General features: G+C 36.4%; 1 protein-coding gene across 1 annotated transcript in view; it reads left to right on the top strand.

Annotated features, from left to right (window-relative positions):
- Window positions 1-24,471, top strand: part of PPP1R3A (protein phosphatase 1 regulatory subunit 3A) — a 32,446-nt gene extending 7,975 nt beyond the window's left edge. The window contains exons 2-4 of the mRNA XM_080936422.1: window positions 19,519-19,577; window positions 19,694-19,818; window positions 21,739-24,471. Of these exons, the coding sequence (XP_080792548.1) occupies window positions 19,519-19,577; window positions 19,694-19,818; window positions 21,739-24,045 (2,491 nt within the window). The 3' untranslated portion in view covers window positions 24,046-24,471. The remainder of the gene's footprint in view (window positions 1-19,518; window positions 19,578-19,693; window positions 19,819-21,738) is intronic.
- Window positions 24,472-25,023: the final 552 nt, after the last annotated feature.

Below are 25,023 nucleotides of genomic sequence, written 5' to 3'. Positions count from 1 at the left end.
TACTCTTAACTTGATACTTATAACTCTTGTTGAGCAGTAAAAGACACATACACCTGCTTGTCAGTGGAGAGCACCAGAGTCCCAACACTACTGATGAACTTTTGACTTATTTTACATAATTCAGTCAGGATGAAAATGTACTAATTAACTATAATATGGGATAGAAACAGCAACCTCTCATCCTTAAAGATTTTAGTAAATGTCTTTGCCTAATTACAAATTGCATAACTTTGCTCAGGTAATAAAGCAAAACTGACAAAGCATATTACTGACAACTGCCTTTGGAGATTAGATTTAGTTTTATAAAATGTTGACACCAGTTAAGCATTTAAAGTAACCAATAAGAAAAGTCATATCCAGGCACAACAGAAAAGATGCTACATTCTTTAGCAGAACCATATTATAACTGCTTAATATAAATTTATGATCATCTTTTCTAGTATTAATATATCACTTGACTAAATAATTTTCATTTTATCCTTGGTTTTTTTTCAGTATGGGAGGTTCAAATCGAGGGTCTTGTGTTTGCGTCTGATTGACTCACACTCTATTGCTGAACAGAGTCTTTAGTTTGTAGGACATGTTTTCTGAATGTTTTTCATTGAGTCAAACTGCAGGAGAACTTGTCTCATTCTATGCTTTCAGGCAGAACATTGCTGAAAATTGCCAAGTTTTTATAGTATCTTCCTAATTATTTTCTGGGAATATTATATTATTCAGTAACATGTTTGATAAGAAAGTTCTATGATTATAATATATCTATTCATAAACAACTTTTAGTCGTTTAGTCATGCTGGCTTTCAGATGAATTAAATATTGGAGTCTATGATTACACTTTAAATTTAAGCAGATATAGTTTTTATTATTGATTTCTATCTTCTGTATTAATGTCTTCAATAATTTTAGATGCTTTCCCTGAGGTCTGAGCTATTAAACTTGTAAGCTGGTTTGCAGTGGCTTAGTTTAGTGTCAAAGAAGAAAGAACCCCTTTAACCCATCTACTGGTTAAAATCTGAATGACACCATTACAGGGAGCTTGCATTACCAGATCTGAAGGTTTGGTAGCATTGAGTGGGTGACTGGTGACTGCTGCCGAGGTTCTCAGGCCTGCAGTCTGTCACTGACTCATTGATGCGGAGCAATGCTAAAATGGTATGTCTTTGCACCACAGAGAAGGCTGTGCTCATGACATTAGACCCTCAGACGATCGCTTAGTTTACATTCTACACCAAAACAGCTGTACAGGAATAACTTAAACCTTTTAGAAAAAATGCAGAGTAGTTTAGAATGATAATTATGCTACTTTACAGATACCCAATTTTTAAAATACAATTCCATCCAATGCCCTTATACAGGTAAGATAGTGAAGATTGTTTTGAATAAATTGTAAAGCTTTATTTAAAGTTCTGTAGAGGAGATGATATTTAAAATGGCTTCAGTATATCCTTGTGTGAATAAGTCAATACTGTATCTACAAGCAGAGGTCATTTGAAAATACATATAAAACTCCCTCAGTCCCCCACTGTATGTATATGTATGAGTATGTGTGTGCACGTATAGTCACAATGCTCTCCAAATGGCTAACAATTTGGTTAAAGTTTTATGCTTCTGAATTATAACATCCCAGTCAAGGATAACATTTATTAACCAGGTTAACTTGTAGACAATCATAATAATACAAAAGTCAATGTATCTTTTCACATGGTGTATGAATATGTTTCTAAAAGAAATTGGTGCTACTATAAGGCTCATTTTTGCTTTTTATTCTTTCTTTACTCTGACAAGAATTGTTTCTTACTTACAGGGTACAACAAAAACAGCTGTCCTCAACTAAAAGGCTTGTATTGGGCATAATAAATCTGATACAACTTATTTTTGGAAATAAACTACATTAGCATGAATCTGCTTAGTTTATTATTTTTGTATTTGTCTGCAAAAGTCCCTGCCAGACAGCGCTCTTTGAAAGTTGAGTCAGTATATTGGAAATGGGGCATTTTAGGAAGTCTCTATACAAATAATTTTACTTTTCAAAACTCCTCATCTGTATTATAATTTATAATTTTTACATTTTAATGTATATTTTTATTCCTCTGTGGAAAACACAACAGGACTTCATTGCCAAGCATTTCATTAAATTCATTTTCAAAAATCATCATTTACTACTTCATTCTGGATGACTGAAAAAAAAAAATACCACAAGGCTACAAGTTGCTGGCCATAAGTGGGAGACTGGGGGCAAATATTTAGACTACAGTAGTCAAATTACAAAACTATGCTCCTTTAAACCTGCATGTAGCTTATTATACGTATAGACAAAGAATCTGTAAGTCAACTTTCTCAATATAATCCTTCACAAAGCTGGACTTACAGCTGCTCCTAATTATGTTTTCTTCCATGGTGACCACTGCATTTCTAAATATACTAAGAATATTAAATCTGAGTTAGGTAATGGGTCATAAATGTTCTGGAATATATATATATATATATATATATATATATATATATATATATATATATATATGTATATAAACAGTGACTATGCTCCAACTGTGGTAGCCACAGGGATGTTACAGAGCATTAATGTCTTATCAATGCACTGTGAGTTCAATAGTCCCTGTTAGAGTGTCCTGTTCCTTCTGAAAGTACACATCTTCCAGTATGAAGCCTATGCCTATAGCTCTTCCACATTTCTTTACTTAACTTTTCCCTGCCTAGCTTAAAACCATTTTTAGTTTTCTTTATACCTTCCAACTTCCCTCTTTAGTCAAGGACTAGATTAATTTTTTTTCCTACTCAAGGATTATACTAACGAAACTTGAATAAGTTAAAACACACACACAAAAACACACACACACACTTATGCACAGAATGTTAACCTTGGTATCTCAGCCTATCATTTTTAGTGTATCCATGGAAATTAATATGATTGTTGCTATAATATCCTGAATTATGAGAGGTTTGGGATCTTGGTTAACACAGAGTAAGGAAATCAAATACCAGCAACGAATCGGTGACTAGGCCTCTTCGATGCTCAGGTAGAATGTTTCAACAGACTTAAATTACCAGAAGAAATTAATTGTAGATCTTCACTTGAGAACTATTTTCTGAACATTTTTTTTCAAGTATTATATTAAGCACTACAGATATGTCAGCAAAAGACACCAACTTTGTTCTCATGTAGCTCACATTTTAATGGATAAGAAACTGACATAGATAATAAACAAAAGATGAATACAAGGTACATGTAGGTGGATTCAGCTACTAATGGAAAGGGTTCTATTCTCAAGAGAGCTGCCCTGCACTGGCATCTGCTTCCATGCTCACTGTGAGTATTCATTGGTAATGAAGGCAAGAGGTGTAAAAGTTAAGAGTGATGGGAAAAGACCTTACTGAAGAGGTGTAAAGTTAAGAGTGATGGGAAAAGACCTTTATGGATTACAGTCTTCTGTGGATATTTGTGTTTATTTCCCTCAGGGACAATTTCTACCCAATAGTGTGGATGCACAAAGGGAGGGGAACTGGAAAGAAAGGACAAGCACATGCATTGATTTCCTATTGTTTGGGTTTTGTTTTTTGTTTGTTTGTTTGTTTGTTTGTTTTGAGTGAAGATGGAGTTGTGAGAGATAGCATAATCAAAGAAGAAATTCCACAACTGAGTTTTCTTCTTAAAAGTTCTAAATCACTATATGGATCATTATTTGTTTTCATAATGCTTTGTCTTGGATATAGGCTATGGTTTCTGTACCCAGTAGACAAGTTTGTGTAAATAGACTTTTGTGAGAGGCGAATATTCTCTACAAGTCAGTGTAATGTGCATAGAAATCAAGCTGACAATTGAGAAATGAATCAGAAGGAGAGCAAGTCTCTTCACTCATGTAAAATATTGGGAAAATAAAGACCAAAATAAATGTATTTACTCTTATTTTTATGTGAAACATTCCCTTATGCATAATAAAAAATTCGCAAATTAAACTATCAGCATTATGAATGAACTTGCATTCAAATCATTGTACTGCATGTTCTGCCTTTTTAAACATCACCCCAGCCCCATTATTTCCACCTCCAGACTCTAACTGTTTCTTTTATGGGGTCTAGGCCCATAGTGCCCTTGGTAATATGATTTATGATGCTCAAATTTACAGTAATTGTTTGGCAGTTTGCCACTCAGTACAACTAGAAAATACTTTGCTAGACCAGCTTCAAATCTTCACAAATATGCTCAGTTTTATAATAAGCAGTAATAGTCAACAAAAATAATGGCAATATTCTTCAATTACATGATTTACAGTAAAGAATCATACGTATTGCTTCCTTACTGAACAAGAGAAAAAAAGAAATTTAGTGAGGTACTGGCGTATAATTTCTATGATTACTTAAAATTTCTGTTTAATAGATTTAAATAGTGCCTTTGGGTATGTTTACTTCTGTCCTCAATGCTCTGCAGTAGCAAGAGAGTTTTGCTAGTGCTTCATTTTATCCCAATCATACCCTCTTACAGTAAAAACTAGTGTAGAGTAGCGCTAAGCAATGTGTCTCCGACCTGGACACCTCGAGGAAAGAGAACAGGAAGGTGTCGATCCTCATAGTCTGCTATGAACGCTGATTTAGATGGTCTGGGTCAAGTTCTAGATACAAAGAGAGTCTTACAGTTTTTCAGATGACTCCGGTATAAGGAAGATTGAATGGGTAGTGAAGAAAGGATAGGACTTCAATTGAGTTGTAATTTTAAATATATCCTAAGTTTGTTAATAGTTATAGTATCCTGAAAATGAAATAAGACTCTTTAACCTATGGCATTCGGAAGCCCAAATGAAAATGTCACCTGAACAAGTTCTATGCATCTGTAGCTGCAGCATTAATGTTTATGGGAGAGAAATGCAGGGGATGCTTTATATTTATCAATATTTTGTCTGTGCAGTGTGTTGGAGAAAAGAGCACCCACTCCCCTCCCCCAGGGACACCACATAGCATGGTAAATTTCCATTTAAAAAAACTTCTAGGGAGTGTTTTTCATTTGAAAGACACTGAAGAGCTAAAGGCAGATAGCAAGACTCTTTGATAAGAGGGAAAACACGAACTACATTCTGTTTAAAGCATAACACTAGTGGGATGCCACAAGGTATCTGAGTAGCCAGATGTGAGGTCACCAGAGTCAGTTACATAAGTTCTGATTAGGCTATGCCATCAGTTTACAGGAATAGATCTGGAACGCTGCCTTTCTGTAGAGTTAAGGAGCCCCCCCCCCTTTTTTTGAACAATTTTATGTGAAAAGAATGACAATCACACATCCCTTCTGAAGCATGTGATCATGGCGCCTAGTCTATCCTGCAAAACCCAGGAAGCTCCATTGGCAGCCTTGGTCTTTTACAGGTAGGGCTTTTAGGACATGTAGGATCATCCCAATCTATGTAACTGAGTGTGTCATACACTATATTGATATTATTTGTCTTAACCTAAGGAGAGGAGACCCATAAAATCTTCCTCACCATCTACTTCATAGGCTTTGAATGCATGGACTGTGCCTGAAAGGCTCATCTTCATAATCACAGTAACCTTCGGACCTCAAATGAAATGTTTCTTCCCCCAGTAAAACCTTGCCTAGCTAATGCACTTCCCCATGTGTGAGGCAGTTCCTGTATTATAGAGCTTGTGCTCTAGGGGGTCCATGCTACCTCAATCATGCAACATATACACAAAATTCAAATTTTTTAAAGTTATTTTTCTGAACTGGGGTGGGGGCATGTGTGTGTGTGTGTGTGTGTTTGTGTGTGTGCAAGTGTATGTGTGTGCATGTGCTGGTGTGCATACATGCACTCCTCATGCACATAGTAAGTCTGTGTTTTATATATCCTTGTGTGTATATGTGAGGTCTTATGGAGGGGCACAGATGTATTATCTCATCTCTCTGACTCAGTCCCTTGACATAGGGTCTTTGACTGAACCTAGAACCAGGAAGGCAGCCAGCAAGCCCCTATAGTCCTGCTGCCCTTTGCACAGTATCAGCGTTGCTACTGGTGTGCAGACAAAATCAGAATCATATACAGTACAGATTTTACTTTGGGTTCACATGCTCCCATAGTAAGAAAAACATCTTGAGGAAATCTCACCCAGCCCTGAAAGGGATTTTGGAAGTGCCAGTTTAGGTTTGTCTTTCATTATATTTGAAACTATGAAGATATGGTCAGCTCAGGCTTTGCCTTGTGGTTCTATTTGAAGAATCCCATCCAGCATGTGCTAAATTTTCTTGTAGCAAACAAATTTCCAGTTTAATCTTTCATTATTATGAACCTTCAATAGTCATATTAAGTTCTTTTAAAAATCACCCACAGAATTGGTTACAAGGATGGCTGCAAATTCTGGACTGCAGTACTTAGAGTATGTAGCTGAGATCTTTATCAACCCAACTCCATCTCATAGATGCTTCGCTCTTTCACCCAAAACCAACAATGCCACATGTGTTTCTGTAGCATTTACATCTAATTTTGAAGAAATCAAACCATATTCTGACTCAGTTTTCTTTACTTCATTTACTTGGTTTTTCTTTGTAATGAAAACCATTCTGTATGGAGTGGAACCCAAACCATTCAGCTGGTCCTCTCTCTTCACAGGATGAACTCCCTCTGATCACCCTAAAGCATCATGGGATACAGGCAATGCAATAGTATCTGATTAATAAGTCTCTTGAGTTTCTTCTCTTAGGTTTCCATGTCCAAGTTCGTGAATTCTATCTCTGCATTTCTATGCTCCAGTCTGACCTGAGCAAGAGAAGCAAGGATCAGGTACTTCCTGGCATTTAGCATTGAAATGAAAGCCAGTCAGGTTATGAAGTATAATTTTCTGCAGTGATAATTATTCAAATAAATAGTAGTTACATTAAAATAATACTGTTTTCTGGTAACAGCCTGCATAAAATAAAACTGATGTAAAAATCTATTCAAGGTAGTGAGAACCTAATTTAATTTTTGTATGATTAGTTTGGCGTCATGCTATATTTTATGTTAGATTACTGAAGACTTCTGTGGACACAGCATAAGAGGGTATGTAAGTTCCAGCATGTGGAACTTACAAGTTAAAAACTAATGGTCTGTTTCCTGAAATTTTACAGAAAATAGCAGCAAAATATATTGCTTCCCTTACACATATTAATAAATCCACATTCTTTTCTATGTTTGAAAGATTGTGTTATACTTTAACGTATCAGAAAGTAAAGAAAGGCAGCATATAAGGTCTCAGATGAAAAGCATGCACAAAGATGCAAAGACTAGCTCAGGACCTTCCCATCTAAGGGCTCCAAAGAATGCTGACGCAGCACTGTGTCCTTGCAGCCTGTTGTGAACATATATTAACTCAAGGACTGAACAGCCTTCCTTCTATATCATTTTACATACTGTTGGAATATAGGCGCTATTTTTACTCTATTGGCATCTATGTAAAATTCCACATGGATAACACTATGCATAGTTGGTTGCTCAGGCTGGACACTTTGTGCTACGTATTTTCTTACTCTTTCAGTTCATCACGTTGCTGTGCACACTTGCTCTTGACTGAGCTCATGGTGCCTGCTTTCTTACGTACTTCCCTGAGCTTCTGTCTGCTCTGATGTCTTGTTCTTAACCTAGTCCACATTATTGCCCCACCGACTTCCACTGAAAAGGACGCAATGGTTGGTCTCATTTTAGAAGCGTGTGGCTTCTTAAAAATGCTTTCTTCAGTTTGCTCTGTTGTGAGTCAAAAACCAATTCGACATTGGGAAAAAATATAATATATTTTATACTAAATGTTGACCGTTTTGGTCAAAATGCTTCAAGTGGTTTGTACATTTAAACCTGGCTTAAATCAAAGAGGAAGGGACAGAGGGGAGGAGGTGTTTAAATAGAAACTGGTAGATTTCACTCAAATACAGATTCCTTTTTTGAAGAAATCTGACACAGAAGATTGAAGGAAAAAACATAGTTCACAGAAGGTACGGGTGAGGGGATGGTAAATAAAAAATGTGTAACACACAATGTGGACATGTGAGAGGTATGCCTCATTGCTTTGCATCGATAATTTGCATATTAAAAAGTCAGGAGCCTACACATTAATGAATCCCTAACTAGTTCCTGACACAATACGTCCCTGGAGGAGTCATTATGGTCTATCATGTCAATGATCCGCATATTAATGGCTCTCTTAACAGGCTCATCAACAGGTAGCCTAAATAGGTTCCCATTGAGTTCTTTTTCATTTGATTTTCAAATGTATCTTCTCTTCCCTTCCTTTTGTAATACTATTGTGAAGAATTGACAAAAAGGCCCATTAAGGTAATTTTAATGTGTGACTTAAGTTCACAAAAGCATTAAATTTAGAAATGGTGCCTTAAGACCTACCAGGACTGCCTAAAAAGTTTCTAAATGCAGTTAAAAACAAAGCTACTTTGATAAGGGAGTTCTTATTTGGATTTTAATATGAAACATCTCGTCTAATTTACTTGGTTCCTTACTCTCTTGATATATTAATTTCTGATATGCTTAGTACATGTTTGAAAATGTAATTATAAAATGAAATGACTGGAATATGGGATTGAATTCCAGAAGAATTCAGAACGTACAGGCTGTGAAATATTCAAAACAATAATTAATCGTAGAAATAATTTTAAAATATATAAAAAATGCTAGAAATAGTTAATTTAATAATAGTTTGAATATCTCATGATCTGAAAGAATGACTTCATAACTTTACAATCCAATACTTAAATGAAAGTTAAACAGCACGATTACTAGTATCTTAAACTTTTTAAATAGCTTGGGACACTTTATCTAGTAAATTCTAATTATTATATTAAAGATATTAGTTGATTCTTTAAAAAAAACATGGATTTTATGATGTATTGTAAAAATACTAAAAAGCTGGGGCTGGAGGGATGAATCAGAAGTTAAGAGTATCAGCTACTTTTCCAGAAAACTCTTTTTCAATTCCCAACATCATCATAACAGCTAAGGACCTGGTATAACTTCAAGATCTGAAACACTCTTCTAGCTTTGCTTCCAAATGCACCAGTTAAAGGAGTAGAAGAAGAAAGAGAGGAGGGAAGAGGAAGGAAAGGAGAGAGAGAGGAGAGGAGAGAGAAGAGCAGGGGGAGGAGAGAGAGGAGAAGCAGAAGAAAGCATGTGAGTAAGAGCAGAGGACACATGTCAACAACTGGTATTTTTCTTAACTGTATCTGCACTTTATTTTTGGAAATAGAGTCTCTTGTACATGCATGTTATATGCAGGCAAAATGTCCATACATATTATGAATACATATATAAATAAAACAATGAAGAATTGCTCTACTAATACTTTTATTGAATAATGAACTACTTGACATGGCTTACTGTAGACAAGGGGGAAATATTGATACATTTTTGAAACTCTTTGTCAGAATCAAAGTTTGGGGGAAAAGCTGGGAAATTTCTAGTGTTTTGTTCCTTGTTAAATAGACTAAAGTAAACCAAAGAGAATGAACATCAGAATGCTGAGGAATGAGGGGCTCCAGGGTTTCAGGTGGGTCACATCAGGTCGGTACTCTAACCTCATATCCCTCTTCCCTCAGTATTATTGATTGCCAACTTGACTACATCTGGAATTAACTAAAATCAAATTGGCTAGACCCACCTGTAGGGGAGTTTTTTTTCTTTAGTGATTTGAAGTGGGAAGACCCATCTTTAGTCCAGTTCTTTGGATGAAAAAAGATGTCTTTCATGCTAATCTTTTGAGGTGAGAGGGTGCACCTTTAATCTGAGCCACACCTTCAGGTGGCATTATTAAAGGAATGGAAGACAAAAGCTCTCTTTGCATGCTTACCCTCACCTCTGCCAAAAGCCCATTCCTTCATTAGCATAAAGTTCAAGTCTTTAGGATTCTAGTATATATACAGAAGAGCAGCTGTGACACTAAACCTAATGGACTGAACAGCTACTAAATTCTTGGACTTTCCATTGGTAGATAGCCATTAAACTAAGTGGACCACAGCCTGTAAGCAACTCTAATAAATTACACACACACACACACACACACACACACACACACACACACACACACATGCATGCACACACATATGTGTATATATATACCTGCATATATATGCATACATACACACATGGTTTTGTTGAACCATATATGTGTGAATTATAAGTATAATATATAACTATGTATGAATATAATATACAAATATATATTTTTAATATATAATATTATATAGTGAAGATAGTATAGAGAATGAGCAAGTGCATAAGAGTAGAGGACAGAGTCAACTTCAGGCATCTTTTTTCAGGACCTCTCCATTTTACTTTTTGAGACAGGATCTCTCATTAGGCCTGGATCTCCCTAATTGGTTAGATTGGCTAGCTAGCAAGTCCTGGGATTCTCATATCTCTGCTTTATCAGAACTGGGATGTCAGGTGCCTTTATACTGGATTTTGTATATCAGTGTTAGACATCTGAACTTACATGCCCACTGAGACACTTTGCCCACTGAGACAATTCTCAGACCCTAATCTACTGTATATAACAAACCAGATAACTCACATGATAACTGTGAACACTACATATTTTATTAGGAAAACAGCATATTTACCGATGCTTTTTAATGTTTCCTGACATAGCTCAGTCAGTTTTAACTCCGCTGAAGTCTGTTTTTATAGAACAAAACTGATAAAAATATGAGGAGAATTTTAGTTGGAATGTATTAATTTGAAGAAAACACACATATTAACATTCTAAAAAAGTAGGAAAGATGGAGGGAGTGGTTATCCCTTAGGAATCAGACTGTGGGAGATTTTGAAGAATGAGCAATCAAACTTTAGAGACAGTGAGGGCTTCAGCTGGACAGTCACTAGTTTCCTGACATCTACCTATTTCATGGGTGTAATTATGTCCTTTAAGAACTTAGATAAAGTAAGGACCTTAGGGCAGTAAGTTTGAGAGTTTTTTTTCCCCCAGACAACTCGCTGATATACGTCCTTCAGTTGTTCAGGACCCATCACCTAAAGACATTTGCATTTCCCTCCATAAAATATAATTGGCAGGTGGTAGCAGAACAGTCCCCTAAGCCAGGTTTATCTATAGTCTTCTTCTACTTAGAATTCATGAATTCTGCTTGGAATTACATCACCTTCCCAAGAAACCTACAATGTTTTTTTTTTTTTTTTTTTTTTTAGTCCATATCTCAACGTCCAAGAATCTACTTAATGATGTATTAGACCCTCCTCAGTCAGTGCCTTGAGAAGTGCACATCACTTCCATCAATATGTGATGCTCAAGTCAATGACAGAATAATAAGATGTAAGATGTCCTTTCTGCTGTTGGAGAAGCTAAACAAAACAGCACCTACCACACTGACATGACCAAACACATTCAGACTTGTATATTTTCTTGCTTGAAAATGATGAAAAAAATTGAGAAAACAAACAAACAAACAAACAAACAAACAAAAACTACCAAGAATTTCTCCATGAAACAGTGACTTTCATTGGCTTCTTTCTTATTGAAACTATTCTTCACAAAACAAACAAAGCATCATTGATTTTAAATCGAAGAATCAAGGTGAAGCAGAATGTTTTGATATGTAAATTGAAACAAAATTTATTTAGAATATAGTTTCAGAGTCTCAATAGGGTTAAGAATAAGAGAGAGATGGGTCATCAGGTAAAGACTGGGTAGCAGTCTGCCACCAGGCCTGACATGAGTTCAATGGTACACAACTAACCCAGGGAAGTTGCCTCTGCTCAGAACTGGGATGTCAGGTGCCATTACACTGTTACATTATACAGTGTTAGACATCTCCTTACAGGCACAAGGTGTACACACAGCACACATACACACATGCACACATTCACATGTACACGTACACAATTAATTAGAAATGTACAGAGAGGTTAAAACAAGAAAATTAAACCTATAAGAAGTTCTATCTCATTTTATCTGGCTAGGAATTATTACAACAGTAATTCAACTTTGTCTAAAACATAAAAATAAGTCAGTGAAGTTCTCCAAGAGTTTGATCTTATTCTCTTTCATGTGCGAACAGGTCACTTAATTCACTCAGCTTCTGCTTTGTTATCCTTGGCTTCTCATTGTATTTTAAATGTTTACAAAATTAGTTTTGCATTGGGTTCTGATGGTAGATATTAGCAAAGCTTTGATTATTGCAAAGTTTTACTTAACCATGAGTCAAATAACAGTAAATAAATGATTTCACACTACAGAGTGGAGAAATAAAAACTCTGTAGTTTTGCTTGACCTGGTTACATTACAATTTCAAGTTAACAGCTACTCCTATTGTTTTATTAAAATAATTTTCACATACAGTATATTTTGATCATATATTCTTTTCTTCAAACTTCTCCCAGATTTTTCCTCATGTTCCTGCCTACACAACTTCATGTTCTCTCTCTCTCTCTTTCATTCTCTTTCTGTCTTAAAACCAACAAGAAAAATAAATGAGCAAACAGGTGCATGGCACAGGATTACTAGTAACAGTTTCGATGATAACAAGTATGAACTGGTCCATGTGTTGGAAAGTACACAAAATAATCACTTTGTAAGGGGCCAAATGATGGGGTAGAAGACAAAGTATTGAGATGCTGTGTATCTGGCTTGTCACAGTGTTAGTGACAGCTAAGTACAAGTTTAGCAACAGGGAAAATTCATTTGTATGGAAGAATTAGTGTTTGTTTCAAGGCTATTGATCTTCTCAGAAGAATTGTGGCTTAGGGACCAGGACAATAGGATGTCTAACTTAAACACTAGCTATATTTATTTTAGTGTTGCCAACATTATAGAGTTGAATCATTCTCTCTGGCTCTGACTCTCTCTCTCTCTCTCTGTATGTTTCTGTTTATCTGTCTCTATCTCTCTCTCTCTCTCTCTCTCTCTCTCTCTCTCTCTCTCTCTCTCTCTCTCAACACGATAGGATGGCATCATCTTTTTATGAGGTCCCTTATAGATATAAATTCTATTTAAATTAGTGAAACCTTGCTAAGAGGTTAAATTAGCTCATCATGTTTCTCTCACTTAAACTCCTTGACAGACATCCATTAGTTAAAACAACAATAAGAACAACCCAAGCAATCAAAAACATGCAGTAACCCCTTTCACAGTCTGCTGTAAAGTAACCCCAGTTTCATCCTTGATTTTCTACCTTGAAAAACAAACCTTCTGAGAGTCTTATTGCTCCTGGACACATCATGTTTTATGCTGCTTATATTTTATACTTGTTACTTATAATATTTTTGATTATACTGAAATCAGAAACATCTTACTTCTCAATTAGTGAATTCAAATTGAATCTGTGAAGTGTCCCCAACTTTCCTTATTTTAAGGCTCTTTCATCTCTAAGGCAGTAGCTCATATCTCATTATTCATTATAATATTTGTAATTGATCGTAACTGTTATGCTTTATTGATTTATCTATTCCTGTCATTATTTTATTGTTTGCTTGGAGTAAGTGTCTAGATATTTTTAATGTATTATTTTTCAATGTTTGTTATAGCTAATGGTATATATTCAAGTTATCTGCAGAAGTATGAATCTCTCCTCCATATTTAATAACATGAGTGACTGTACCATATATGTCTAAATAACCTAGATTAACTTTAACAAATTTTTAAAGTAAAAATTAATTTTCAAAACTTAAATTAAAACAATTACATTTAATCATTTGACCCCATAATTCTAAACTTGGGAAGTGATAGCATTTTAAGCCTTAGAACATACACAGATAATCATTTGCTGCTTTTCTTTGATTAACTTTTGTGTAAAGAAGAGATAGCATCATTAAAATGCTGGCAAGAGATAGAAAGAAAAAGGGAAGCTAGAAAGAGGGTTGTGCATTTATTCAACCGTACTCCTTTGCTATTAGACTGCATCAGGGAGTGTGTCAATCACCAGGAATGCAGAAAAAAAAAAGAATGAAAGAAAAAAGTTCTCAGGAGCACAAAAGGGATCTGAAAGAGAGTAAAAGATGACTTTTCTTATGTCATAGTCAGATATACTGATAGAGGTACGTCCTGCTACCAATAACCAATAGTCTTCATCTCTTTTTTCTTTTGTCCCATTTATTTATTTATTTATTTATTTATTTATTTATTTATTTATTTATTTATTTATTTATTTATTTTTCATTCACTTTACCTCCTGATCATTGCCTATCGCTTCTCTCAGTCTGCTCCTCTCACACAGATCCTCCCCCATCCTCTTTTCCCCTGAAAGAGTGGAGGTCCACAGAGGATATCCCTCCACCCTAGCACATCAAGTTTCTGAGGGGCTAGTTGTATCCTCTCCCATTGAGGCTACACAAAGCATCCCAAAATGGGGAATGGGATCCACAGGCAAGCAACAGCTTTAGTGACAGGACCCCTCTGCCCTACCACAGCTTCAGTGTTGGGGGACCAGAATGAAGATCGAACTGCAAGTCAATGACATACTTGCAGAGACCTAGGTCCAGCCCTTGTATACTCTTTGGTTGGTGGTTCAGTTTCTCAGGCCCTTAATGGTCCAGGTTAGTTGATTCTGTTGGTCTTCCTGTGAAGTCCTTATCCCCTCAGGGAGCCCTCAATTTTGTAGTGGAGGTTTAATCCTTCCCCCAATTCTTCCATAAGACTCCCCACGCTCCAGTCACTGTTTGGCTGTGGGTCTCTGCATCTGTTTCTGTCAGCTGCTGTGTGGAGCCTCTCAGGACAGTTACTCTAGGCTCCTGTCTAAAGCTCAACAGAGTATCTTTAATAGTGTCAGGGATTGGTGCTTGCCCATGGTCTCCTCTCCTTTTTCTAATTAGAAACCTTTTTAGTTAAACTCTCTATTGTAAATCTGCTTAATTATACACTTTACATGTAATTGGTCAAATAAATGTTGCTTCAGAGTTAAGAGTGCTATTTTGCTTACACACATCCTATAATATATTGCAAAGAGCAAACCACCTGCTTTTATAAGTTATTTAATATGATTAGATACTGTAAATGATGAATTAACTATGTGAAAAACAAAACAAAACTGTCTTAGTCAGGATTTCTATTTCTGCACAAACATCATGACCAAGAAGCAAGTTGGGGAAGGAAAGGCTTTATTCAGCTTACACTTCCATATCGCTGTTCCTCACCAGAGGAAGTCAGTACTGGAACTCAAGCAGGTCAGGAAGCAGGAGCTGATGCAGAGGCCATGGAGAGTTTTTACTTACTGACTTGCTTCCTCTGGCTTGCTCAGCTTGCTTTCTTATAGAACCCAGGTCTACCAGCCCAGGGATGGCTCCACCCACAATGGGCTGGGCCCTTCCCCCTTGATCACTTGATGAGAAAATGCCTTACAGCTGGATCTCATGGAGGCATTTCCTCAACTGAGGCACCTTTCTCTGTGATTAACTCCAGTTTATGTCAAGTTGACACAAAACCAGCCAGTACATACAACAACAACCCCAGACTTTTGATATCAGATGTTTTGATTTCTTTCTCCCAAATGGCCTTATAAATGGTAACTATAATCCTGAAAATCAAGATTTTCTGTAGGTTCTGATTCTCAATTATGTTGATCTTATACAGTACAAGCATCTTCTCCCAGGTCTTTTTAAATTTTATTTTGTTTTATTATCTGTGCGTGAGTGTTTTGCCTTCGTGTATGTCTGTGTTCCCCAAGTGTGTCTGTGTCTTCATATGTTAGAAGATAATGTTGATAACCCTGGGACAGGAGTTCTTGGTTGTTAGGAGCTACAGTGTGGGTGCTGCAGTTAATCTTTGGTCTTCTGCAAGAATGACAAGTGCTCTCAAGCACTTAGTCACCTCTCAGGTCTTTTTTATAATGCCTTTTAACAGACGAAGGGTTTGAAGTTTAGTCTTAGGGCTGGAAAGACACATTAGTGATTAGGAGCACTTGCTGCTCTTACAGAGGTCCTGGGGAATAGTACCACTTGGTAGCTTACCATCTTGTGTAACTCCGTTTGCTGGGGATCCAAGCTTCTCTTCTGTTTTTCATTGGTGTTGTGTACAAGCATTTCACACATTCATGCTCTAAAACATATACAAACATTAAAAATAAAATCTTTTAACATATTTAAATTTTAAAGAGAGAAATTAAGATTTTTACTTTATGAGGACTTTTTGATTATTTAATAGACACTTTCTGGTATTATAATCATATATATTTTCTCCTAGGAATTTTCTTTTTTTTTCTTACAATTTTATTTTTAAAAAAGAGAAATACATGTACAGATTTTTAAAAGCATTTTGGCATAAAACTATATAGATATATTTTTGTCAGTACTTGATTATTTTAAAGGTTTGATAGTATGCATTGAAATCTTACTAGTTACAGTGAGCATAACATATGTGGATTTTTAGGTTTCTGACATGTTAGTAATCTAGTTCACCTGGAGCTAAATTTTGCATATGTTCTATTGCCTTTATTTTCCCCTGACATAAAAGTATAGTCATGTCCCCTGTCTTCATTTCTGAATACCCCCTTATCTCCCTGCTTCCCGACATGTTAGATTTGACCACTGTGTGCTTTCTTCTCTGTATTTCTTGAGTCCGATTTCTCAGCTGGTTTGAAGATTTTCTGATACTTTGTCTTCAAAGTTTACTCTGCATATCTCTTGAAATTGGGTGAAGCAGATTCCCCCCCCCCCCACTCTACTTCCCATAGCCAAAGAGACAAATCTATCTCATTGTTCTCCCTAAAATCACACATCCAAACTCTACCAAAAACAGCTTAATGTTGACGAAATTCATTGAATGCATACATCAGTCTTCATAATATTTCATTACTATCTATGAACATAGTATATATAACCTCTTTATTACTTTTTATATAGTTTTACTATCTAGAAAAAAATTCAGGTTTTATAAGACTTGTCCTACATGATTTCATTATAATATTTTTGTTTCATGGATATTAAGCTTTTATCCTTACATGTATCCTTGAATATATTTTTTTCCTTATGTTCCTGAATGACCATGTTTTGAAGATACTCAATCATATTAAGGTTGTTTCATCTCTAATTACTTATCTCAATGGTGAGTTTTTGCAAATGAGGTTCTTGTACAATCCTCCCACAATCCTTCCTCCATCCCATCTTTCCTTCTCCTCTGTGTGGGTGGGGTCCCCACGGCTATCCCCAGGCCTTGGCTCCGGCACCTCAACTTTCTGCAAGGCTAGGCTCTTCATCTTCCACCAAGGCCAGACAAGGAAGCCCAGCTTCATTCATTCTCTTTCTATTTCTCTCTCTCTCTCTTTCTCTCTGCTCCCTTCATAAAACTTACAGATTCCAATGTGTTGTGTTGATTGACTTCTCTGGGCTATACGGCCTTCCCTGGACTGTGGTTGATTTACCAAAAAGTATGTCATTAAATAAATCTATAAGACTGACTTCTTCTCCCAGCAGCTCTCAAATGCCAGTAAATTTGCAGCTAGAGGTGGGACTTTATGCCTGCCCTCCATGTTTAGGCTAGTATTTTGTCTGGCTTGAGTTTGCACAGGTGTTGTGTATGATATTATGATCCCTGAGAGTTGATACATATGACTGTCCTGCTATGCCTACAAAACAGTTCTCTCAATGTTCTTCACCACTGACAACATATTGTGATTGATTGCCTTATATTACTATGGGTATCAAATCTCATCAGAGAAGGTATATGACAATTAATATAGAAACCCACAACTGATCAAAGTTCTGAACAACATGCTGCAGGGGTTTCAGTCCTAAATAGTCTGTTTCATATTTCTTTCCTCAAGACTCAGACTCCTTTGCTCAAGAGGAAGATAATTTGTAAGAGTCAGAAGGGGTGGATGCATTTCCAGATTGCATATTCTTAAAAAAGATATTATATACTCAAAATAGCAAAAATATTGTTTCATAGTTGAACTTCATAAAATAAACCATTGCATAATTATGGATCTTAGTAATAGACCTTAATTTATATATATATATATATATATTTATTTATATATAAATGTATCATATATATTTATACATTACACACAAACACATACATATGTATATATAATAGATTAATTCAATTTCCTTACTTCAAACTCTATAGTTTAGGAATTTTTATGGACATAGAATGTTAGTTTTATTTTAATGCTCAGAAATGTTTGTTTTCGGTAAAGTTAAAATGAAACAACGAAATATATACAAAAGTCTTACATAACCAGGAGGGGAAAGTCTACAAACTACAAAATGGTTTGTAGAATTAAAATTAACCAGGCTGGAATTTTCAGTGAACAAAAGCCTACATTAAATCACACACGTTTATTAACAAATGTTACTTTTCAATCTTCTTATCCTTTTTGTTGTTGTTTTCTTTTTGTTTGTTTGTTTTGTTGTTGTTGCAGAAACTCACTGAAAAAAAATCAGTATGAGAAAAACCGATTAAGGTTGGGACTTGGTGGTGTACACCTTTAATCCCTGCACTTGGGAGGCAGAGGCAGATGTATATCTGTGAGTTCAAGGTCAGCCTAGTCTACACAGAGAGTTCTAGGATTGCATGCTATATAGAGAGACCCCGGGGAAGGGTTAGGGTTGGAGAAAAGACTGGCAAGATGACTGAGAGGACACAGAAGGTGAACTGCTTGCCATGCAAGACCTGCGATCTGAGATTAATTCACAGAACCCACGTAAAGATGGGAGATAGTCGCCTCCAAAAACTTGTCCTCTGGCATCACTTTTGTGCACACATGACCCCATCAGATGCACTTAATAATAACAGTAAGTAATAAATTAATTTTTAAAAGAAAACCAAGACAGAAATCAACTTTTGAGTAACTACATAAATTGAAATTTCATAATTATATTTTTATATTGAATATCAGAGACTAATACAGTTATAGTGATCTCTTTAATCTGCCTACTGACATTTGAAAGGGAAAAGCACATATCATTTCTAAGAAGAATGCAAAATATACTACAAAAAGCATGCAAGCTCAGCAATGTTGAGGAAATAAGGTATGTACTTACATATGAGCACTCTAAAGTCTCCATTTTAAAATTGGATAGTAGCAATTCACACATGAAATTTTTTGACCATAAATCTTGATGCCTTTTAGATTTTTGTGATCTGGTTTTATTTTATTTCCCTTTTCTATAGAGAGAAATTTACTTTTATAATAATGCAGTTGAAAGGTAAACAGGCTATGAAACATAACTACCTAAATGTTAAAAATCAATTTTGTAACAATGGAAAATCAATTCATCAAGTTTGCCATTTATACCAGAACAAAACATCCTCTCAATTTGAAAGGTTAAATACAATTTAATGAAAAATACACATTTGCTTACAGCTTCATCTGGCTAGGTTTTAATAAACACAACCTAATCTCATTTAAAAATACGTCATTTTTTATAAAATCCAGCACTGTGCCACCGTGAAAGATTTACTCACATGCAGTGATACAAAATTATGAAAGGTTATACAAACTATTTGTCTTATTGATACTTTTCTACGATGTAAAGATATTTTAAAAGGTTTAATTTCAAAACAAATGTCTGTCTTTCTAAATTTTCGCAGTAAAGAAGAACCATTGCTCACTCCAGAAGAAAATAAGTTTGAGACTTTCAAGCTCACAGGTAATGATTATTTAAAATTAAACAAAATCTATTTTTTTTTGTGTGTGAATGTCTGAAATAGAAGCCATCTTATAATTAAAAAAAAAAAAAAAAAAAAGTTCGTATTAACTTTTCAGAGCCCTACATCCCAACCATCATTTGTTGTCATGAGGACAAGGATGACTTAGGAGCCAATCATCAAACTGTTAAGGATACCAACAAGAAGCATGACGAACATAATGGAAAAGAATTAGACATGAAGGTAAGCGTTCGGGTTGCCATGGTATTAGAGAAGATGAATCTATTTATGCTTCAAAGATGCTGCAATGCTTGCCTCTCAATGGCTTCGGCTAATACAATTTGCAAATGTGAAAGCCTGGCTTATTCTGTCCCAGCATGCCCATCTCGATTGGCCAACAAGGCACTTTGACTTCAGAATGTTGCTTCTGCTCCACGCAGTGGTAAATTAATGACACTAATTTCGTATCTCATTACCAGTGGCTCTGAGTAATAGTTTCTAAGAATTAGAAGCAAGGGGTGCCATCACGACACACACGTCTAATCCTTGTGACCGGTGTGCACTTAGCATAACCTCATCTGTAAAGTAAGACGGCTGGAAGAGTAAAGATTCTGTCTAGCCAACTTAAGAAGCCTATAATGTGGATGCTTAGCATTATTTTGCTTTACTATTTCTGTCCAAGTAGGAATTCCAAAGTTTCTTAACCTGGTAAAATATTAAATTACCAACGAAGAAGAAAATAGCCAGCGCTGTATAACTTTAAAATAGGAAACAAATTGAACACTGTACAATTTAGTCTAAACTTTGTTACTATAAATCTCATCTTGGTGAACATCAAATCTTTTCTGAAATTTGGAGGAGATGGTTCAGTTTGCACTTTTAGCGCACGGTGAGAGGCAGAAGCAAATGAGTCAGTCACAATGCAATCTATTCTTCATTGTGTTTGCTGGGAGCTGCTAGCATGACGCTACATGGATTCATAATCATCTAAGATTAAAATGACATCTGCCTCTTCAAGTGTCAATGCTGAAACCGGAAAGAACTAGAACTCATCTCCCCCATCCCCTCCTCCCCCCCATTTCACCTCTGCAATAGTGATATGGCATCCGTACCACTAAAGTATGCAATTTACTGTGCTCCAACGTTAAGGCACTACAAAGTTGTCATCCATTGTGAGAGTTCTCACCAGCCAAAAGTTAACATCACATTTTTTTTTTTCAAACCAGAGAATATAATGAAAGGACCCTGAAAAAAAAAATCACATACATCACCAATACACCTCATTACCATGAGCAGCCTCAAATATAAAAGTTTGTTTAGAACTTACTGAGATTGCACGCCCAATAAATGAACAGGGGCCTGTAATTTAGATGCTAATTTGCTCCATGCTGACGTGACTGCATAAAACAATGAAGCTCTATAATAGATGGAAATACAACCAAATCTGTGGAACCCACAGGCGTTGGCTTACAAGACAGCTGTGCAGTTGACAAGTAACATGAGCCTTATGTGAGAAGAAGGGGAAGACGTAAGATTTGCATATAATTATTGAGATCATGCAAATGTCAGTTATGAGGAGGAAAAAAAAAAAAAAACACAGGCATCTCACTGTTAAATCCTGACAGTTGACATCACTGAAGAGCTCAAATACATTTGAGTACCAGTTGGCAGAGGGTCATTAAAACAGAATTTGCAGAGACATTAACTCCCTCACTTTTCTTTGAGTGACGTTTTGCTATTAATAGTTTGCAGAGGCTTTGCAGAAAACATATTAATAAGAGAAACTGTAATGGGGGCATCTACGGCACGTAGAAACGTGGCAAGGGGGCACCCAGGAAGCTGCTCTCTAATTGATTAGCATGGAGCTATCAATGTGGATATCCCAAGTGAGGAAAAAGTGCAATGACAAGTAAGAACAGTTGAATAATACAATGTGATATTTGGAAGCAGAGACGGGGTGTGATTAATTTGGGTCCCTTTTCCTACTGATCTCATTCCCAAGTCATACCTTACAAAGATCTCGCCCCAAACACCCAACTTCCACAGTTGGTGTGAAATCCACAAATGAAATGAGTCAAGGGAATCTACCAGATAATTACTTGAGCTAATAAAATCTAATTCACTTCTCATATTGTCATAACTTTGTTGTTTTTTTTCCATAAGATAAGCCAACGGGTAATAACTTCCCAGGATGAAAAGAATATGTTTTCAACAGATACAGTCAATTTCACAGATAAAGCAGAGGGGTCAAAGAAGAAGCGAGCTTACCGTGAAATCCACACTGACTTGTTTAGAGGGCCTTTGTCTCCAAGTTTATCAGCAGAAAGTTCCTTAAAGAGAGATTCCTACCACAGTAGAAATTATTCCCCAGGAAATGAATATGGTCATCCACCTTCAGAGGAAATGATTCCAGATGTGGTTGAAAAGGGGCCATCACTGGAAGATACTAGTTCTGATGAGTCAATGCAACTGAAACTCAGCAGCAAAGCAGACCTGGATGATAATGCCAACCCAGCCCAAGGGAGTGGCAGGGTGTGTTTTTCCTCTGGTCAGCTAAAGACAGTTGTTCTTAAGAATAATGAAGCAGGAATCAAAAACATTGGAATAAAAGATTACAAATATTCACATGGTGATTCCCATTTAGAAGAATCCACAAATTTGGACGGATCAAATTCACCTTCCAAAGGTGATTATGCCAAAGTCGATGACAAAAGGGAGGAGAAAACCTACTTAGGTGTTAATGAAAATCCAAGGAAGAATTTTCAGTCAATATCTCAGAACCAGGAGAGAGAAATGGGGTACCCAAAAACCAGCATCTATGGGGCTAATGCAAATAACCAAGATATGACCACTCTACTAAACAAAGACACAACTAACCCCTGGGTGGTAACAGTAGATCCCTCTCCTTCAGCAAATACAAAAGTGAACTGGAAAGAAGTTGGAGATGGTACCAATTTAGAACCAAGAACTACTAATCTGGGTTCTCCAAGGAATTTTAATCTTCTGACTGATGATTACCTCTTTCAAGCTCACAGGGAAAAATCCAACTCCAGTAGTCCTGAAGATCAGAATATGAACACACAGTGTAGAAAAAATTGGAATGTTCTGGAAAGTCAGCCAGAAACAAGACAGACTGAAACAGATGTAACCAAGCTTACCAAAGAAGAAGCAGAGTCTAAAGACATGTGGGAGAAAAGAGATAACAGTAGGAATCTGAAAGCTACTCCTACAGAACAATTGTTTACCTGCCAAGAGACAGAATGCTGTGAACTGTCTTCTCTAGCTGATCATGGTATTACTGAAAAAGCACAAGCAGTTACAGCTTATATAATTAAGACAACATTAGAAAGTACTCCAGAAAGCGTGTCTGCTAGAGGAAAAGCAATAATTGCTAAGCTACCTCAAGAGACAGCACGACATGACAGGCCCATCGAGGCAAAAGAAACAGCGTTTGATCCACATGAAGGGAGGAAGGATGATTCATATTATTCCCTTTGTCATGGAGATACAGCGGGTGTAATCCATGACAACGATTTTGAAAGGGAGTCACATTTAGATATTTGTAATGAACGTGTAGATGAAATGGAGGAGAAAACCGGATCTACATGCTCTCCTAGGAAGACATGTGACAAGGAGAAACACGGAATTGGAAGTGTAACATCTATAGACGAACCTTCACAGGTCATTACAGGCAATCAAAAATCGACGTCAAAACTGGATTTACATTTGGGAGTGTTACCAACAGACAGAGCAGTGTTCCCGGCAAATACAGGTCTTGAGCTGCTTCAAGAACTATCAAGGAGAACAGACTTCAATGCTGTTCACTGTGCATTTAACTCAGACCCTGCCAGCGCTTCTCAGGACAGCTCTCAAGTTTACAGGCGCTGTTCTAAAAAATCAGTACCGTCTTATGTTGAAGAAAAAGCAGTTATTAACACAGAACTCCGGTCTGTCCCTATCAAATCAGAATATAATTGTCTCCCAGAAAGTGAGATCTTCGGTCATGCCGTGTCCAGAGCAGAAGATGTTTTCAAAAGTTCAGAAATCACGAAATCAGGTAGAGGAGGGGCACGAGGCGTGGGTCCGATTCTCCAGCCAAAAGAAGGTCATTTGGAAAAATCCCAAGACCCGATGATTTTAGTCAAGGAGCCTCTGGAGAATTTGGAGGAAGCGAGTTCTGGAAATGAAGGGTTAATGCATTTTGGACAGTCACAGTGTTATTTGGGTGACAAAGGGTCAGTGAGCTCTGCTTCTGCTACTGACCCTACCCAAGAACTCCAAGCTGAAGGCAGGGAATCCCTGCTTTCAATACCCATCAACTCTAAAATACCTTACATCCTTTTGTTTGTGATATTTCTTGCAACTGTCTACTACTATGACTTAATGATCGGCTTGGCCTTCTATCTTTTTTCCTTGTACTGGTTGTACTGGGAGGGAGGGAGGCAAAGAGAGTCCGTCAAGAAAAAGTGAGCTTGGCACCGTGCTCTTCTCTCTTGAAAGATAAGCTATTTAGTCCCAAACGTTTGGAACGGCAGGAGAGACTAGTCATTGTTCAAAGAGTCAGTGCAGTTTTTTTCTCTTGAAGGATCATTTAAAAAGGAATGCGTACGAAGTTTGCTCCTTCATATAAGTAATTATTCTATATAGGACCATTATGCTTGGATCATTAAATACCTATATGGATCTGAGATATGAAACACGTCAGGTTGGAATTAGGTACAGCTGTTGCTCCTCAGCAGGCTGTGACGTTGAAATGCTCCATGTCTCTTCACTATTTAACATGCTATTTCCCGAATTCATTTCCTTCACAGTAAAGCTTTGGATATTTCTTTTTCCCTGGGAGTACTTCCCTCCTGAGTTTAAGAAAAAAAAAAAAAAAAAAAAAAAAAAAGATAATACACAGACAATCACGGAGAATTTTATTTTCTTTTAGCCCCTAGAATCAGCCACCAAAATTTCTTTTCGCACTCTGTCCTTTATCAGCATATGTTGATAGATGAAATATTAAAATTTCTATTTATACCTTTAAGGAAATACCCATGTGCATTGCAATATGAAAGCTTAAATTGGAACTATGTAGTGTGCACACCTACATTATACTTCATGTGCATACCACTGTCTCTCTTTGTACCCACGATGTCAGGGTTTTCATAGACCAAATTTAACCAAGACTTCTATAATAATTGGAGATTTTGCATGCAATTCTACAAATTTTGTGGGTAGCCAGTTTTAAGCAATTTTTTTGTTTCTTTATTTTTTTTTTCTTAGTTGAATGGGTAGACTGTAACACAGATAAACAATTTTAATGTTCAGTGTTGTCCAGTCATGAAAATTCTAACATTTTGTAATCATTGTTTCAAGAAGACTTTGCACCTGTAGGGCAGTTCTCAGCTTGGGGGTCACAACCCCTTTGGAGGCTGCATACCAGATATTTATGCTACCATTCAC

The sequence above is a fragment of the Micromys minutus genome (assembly GCF_963924665.1).
Source record: "Micromys minutus genome assembly, chromosome: 23".
Lineage (NCBI taxonomy): Eukaryota > Metazoa > Chordata > Mammalia > Rodentia > Muridae > Micromys > Micromys minutus.
This window is presented reverse-complemented; position numbering and strand designations above follow the sequence as displayed.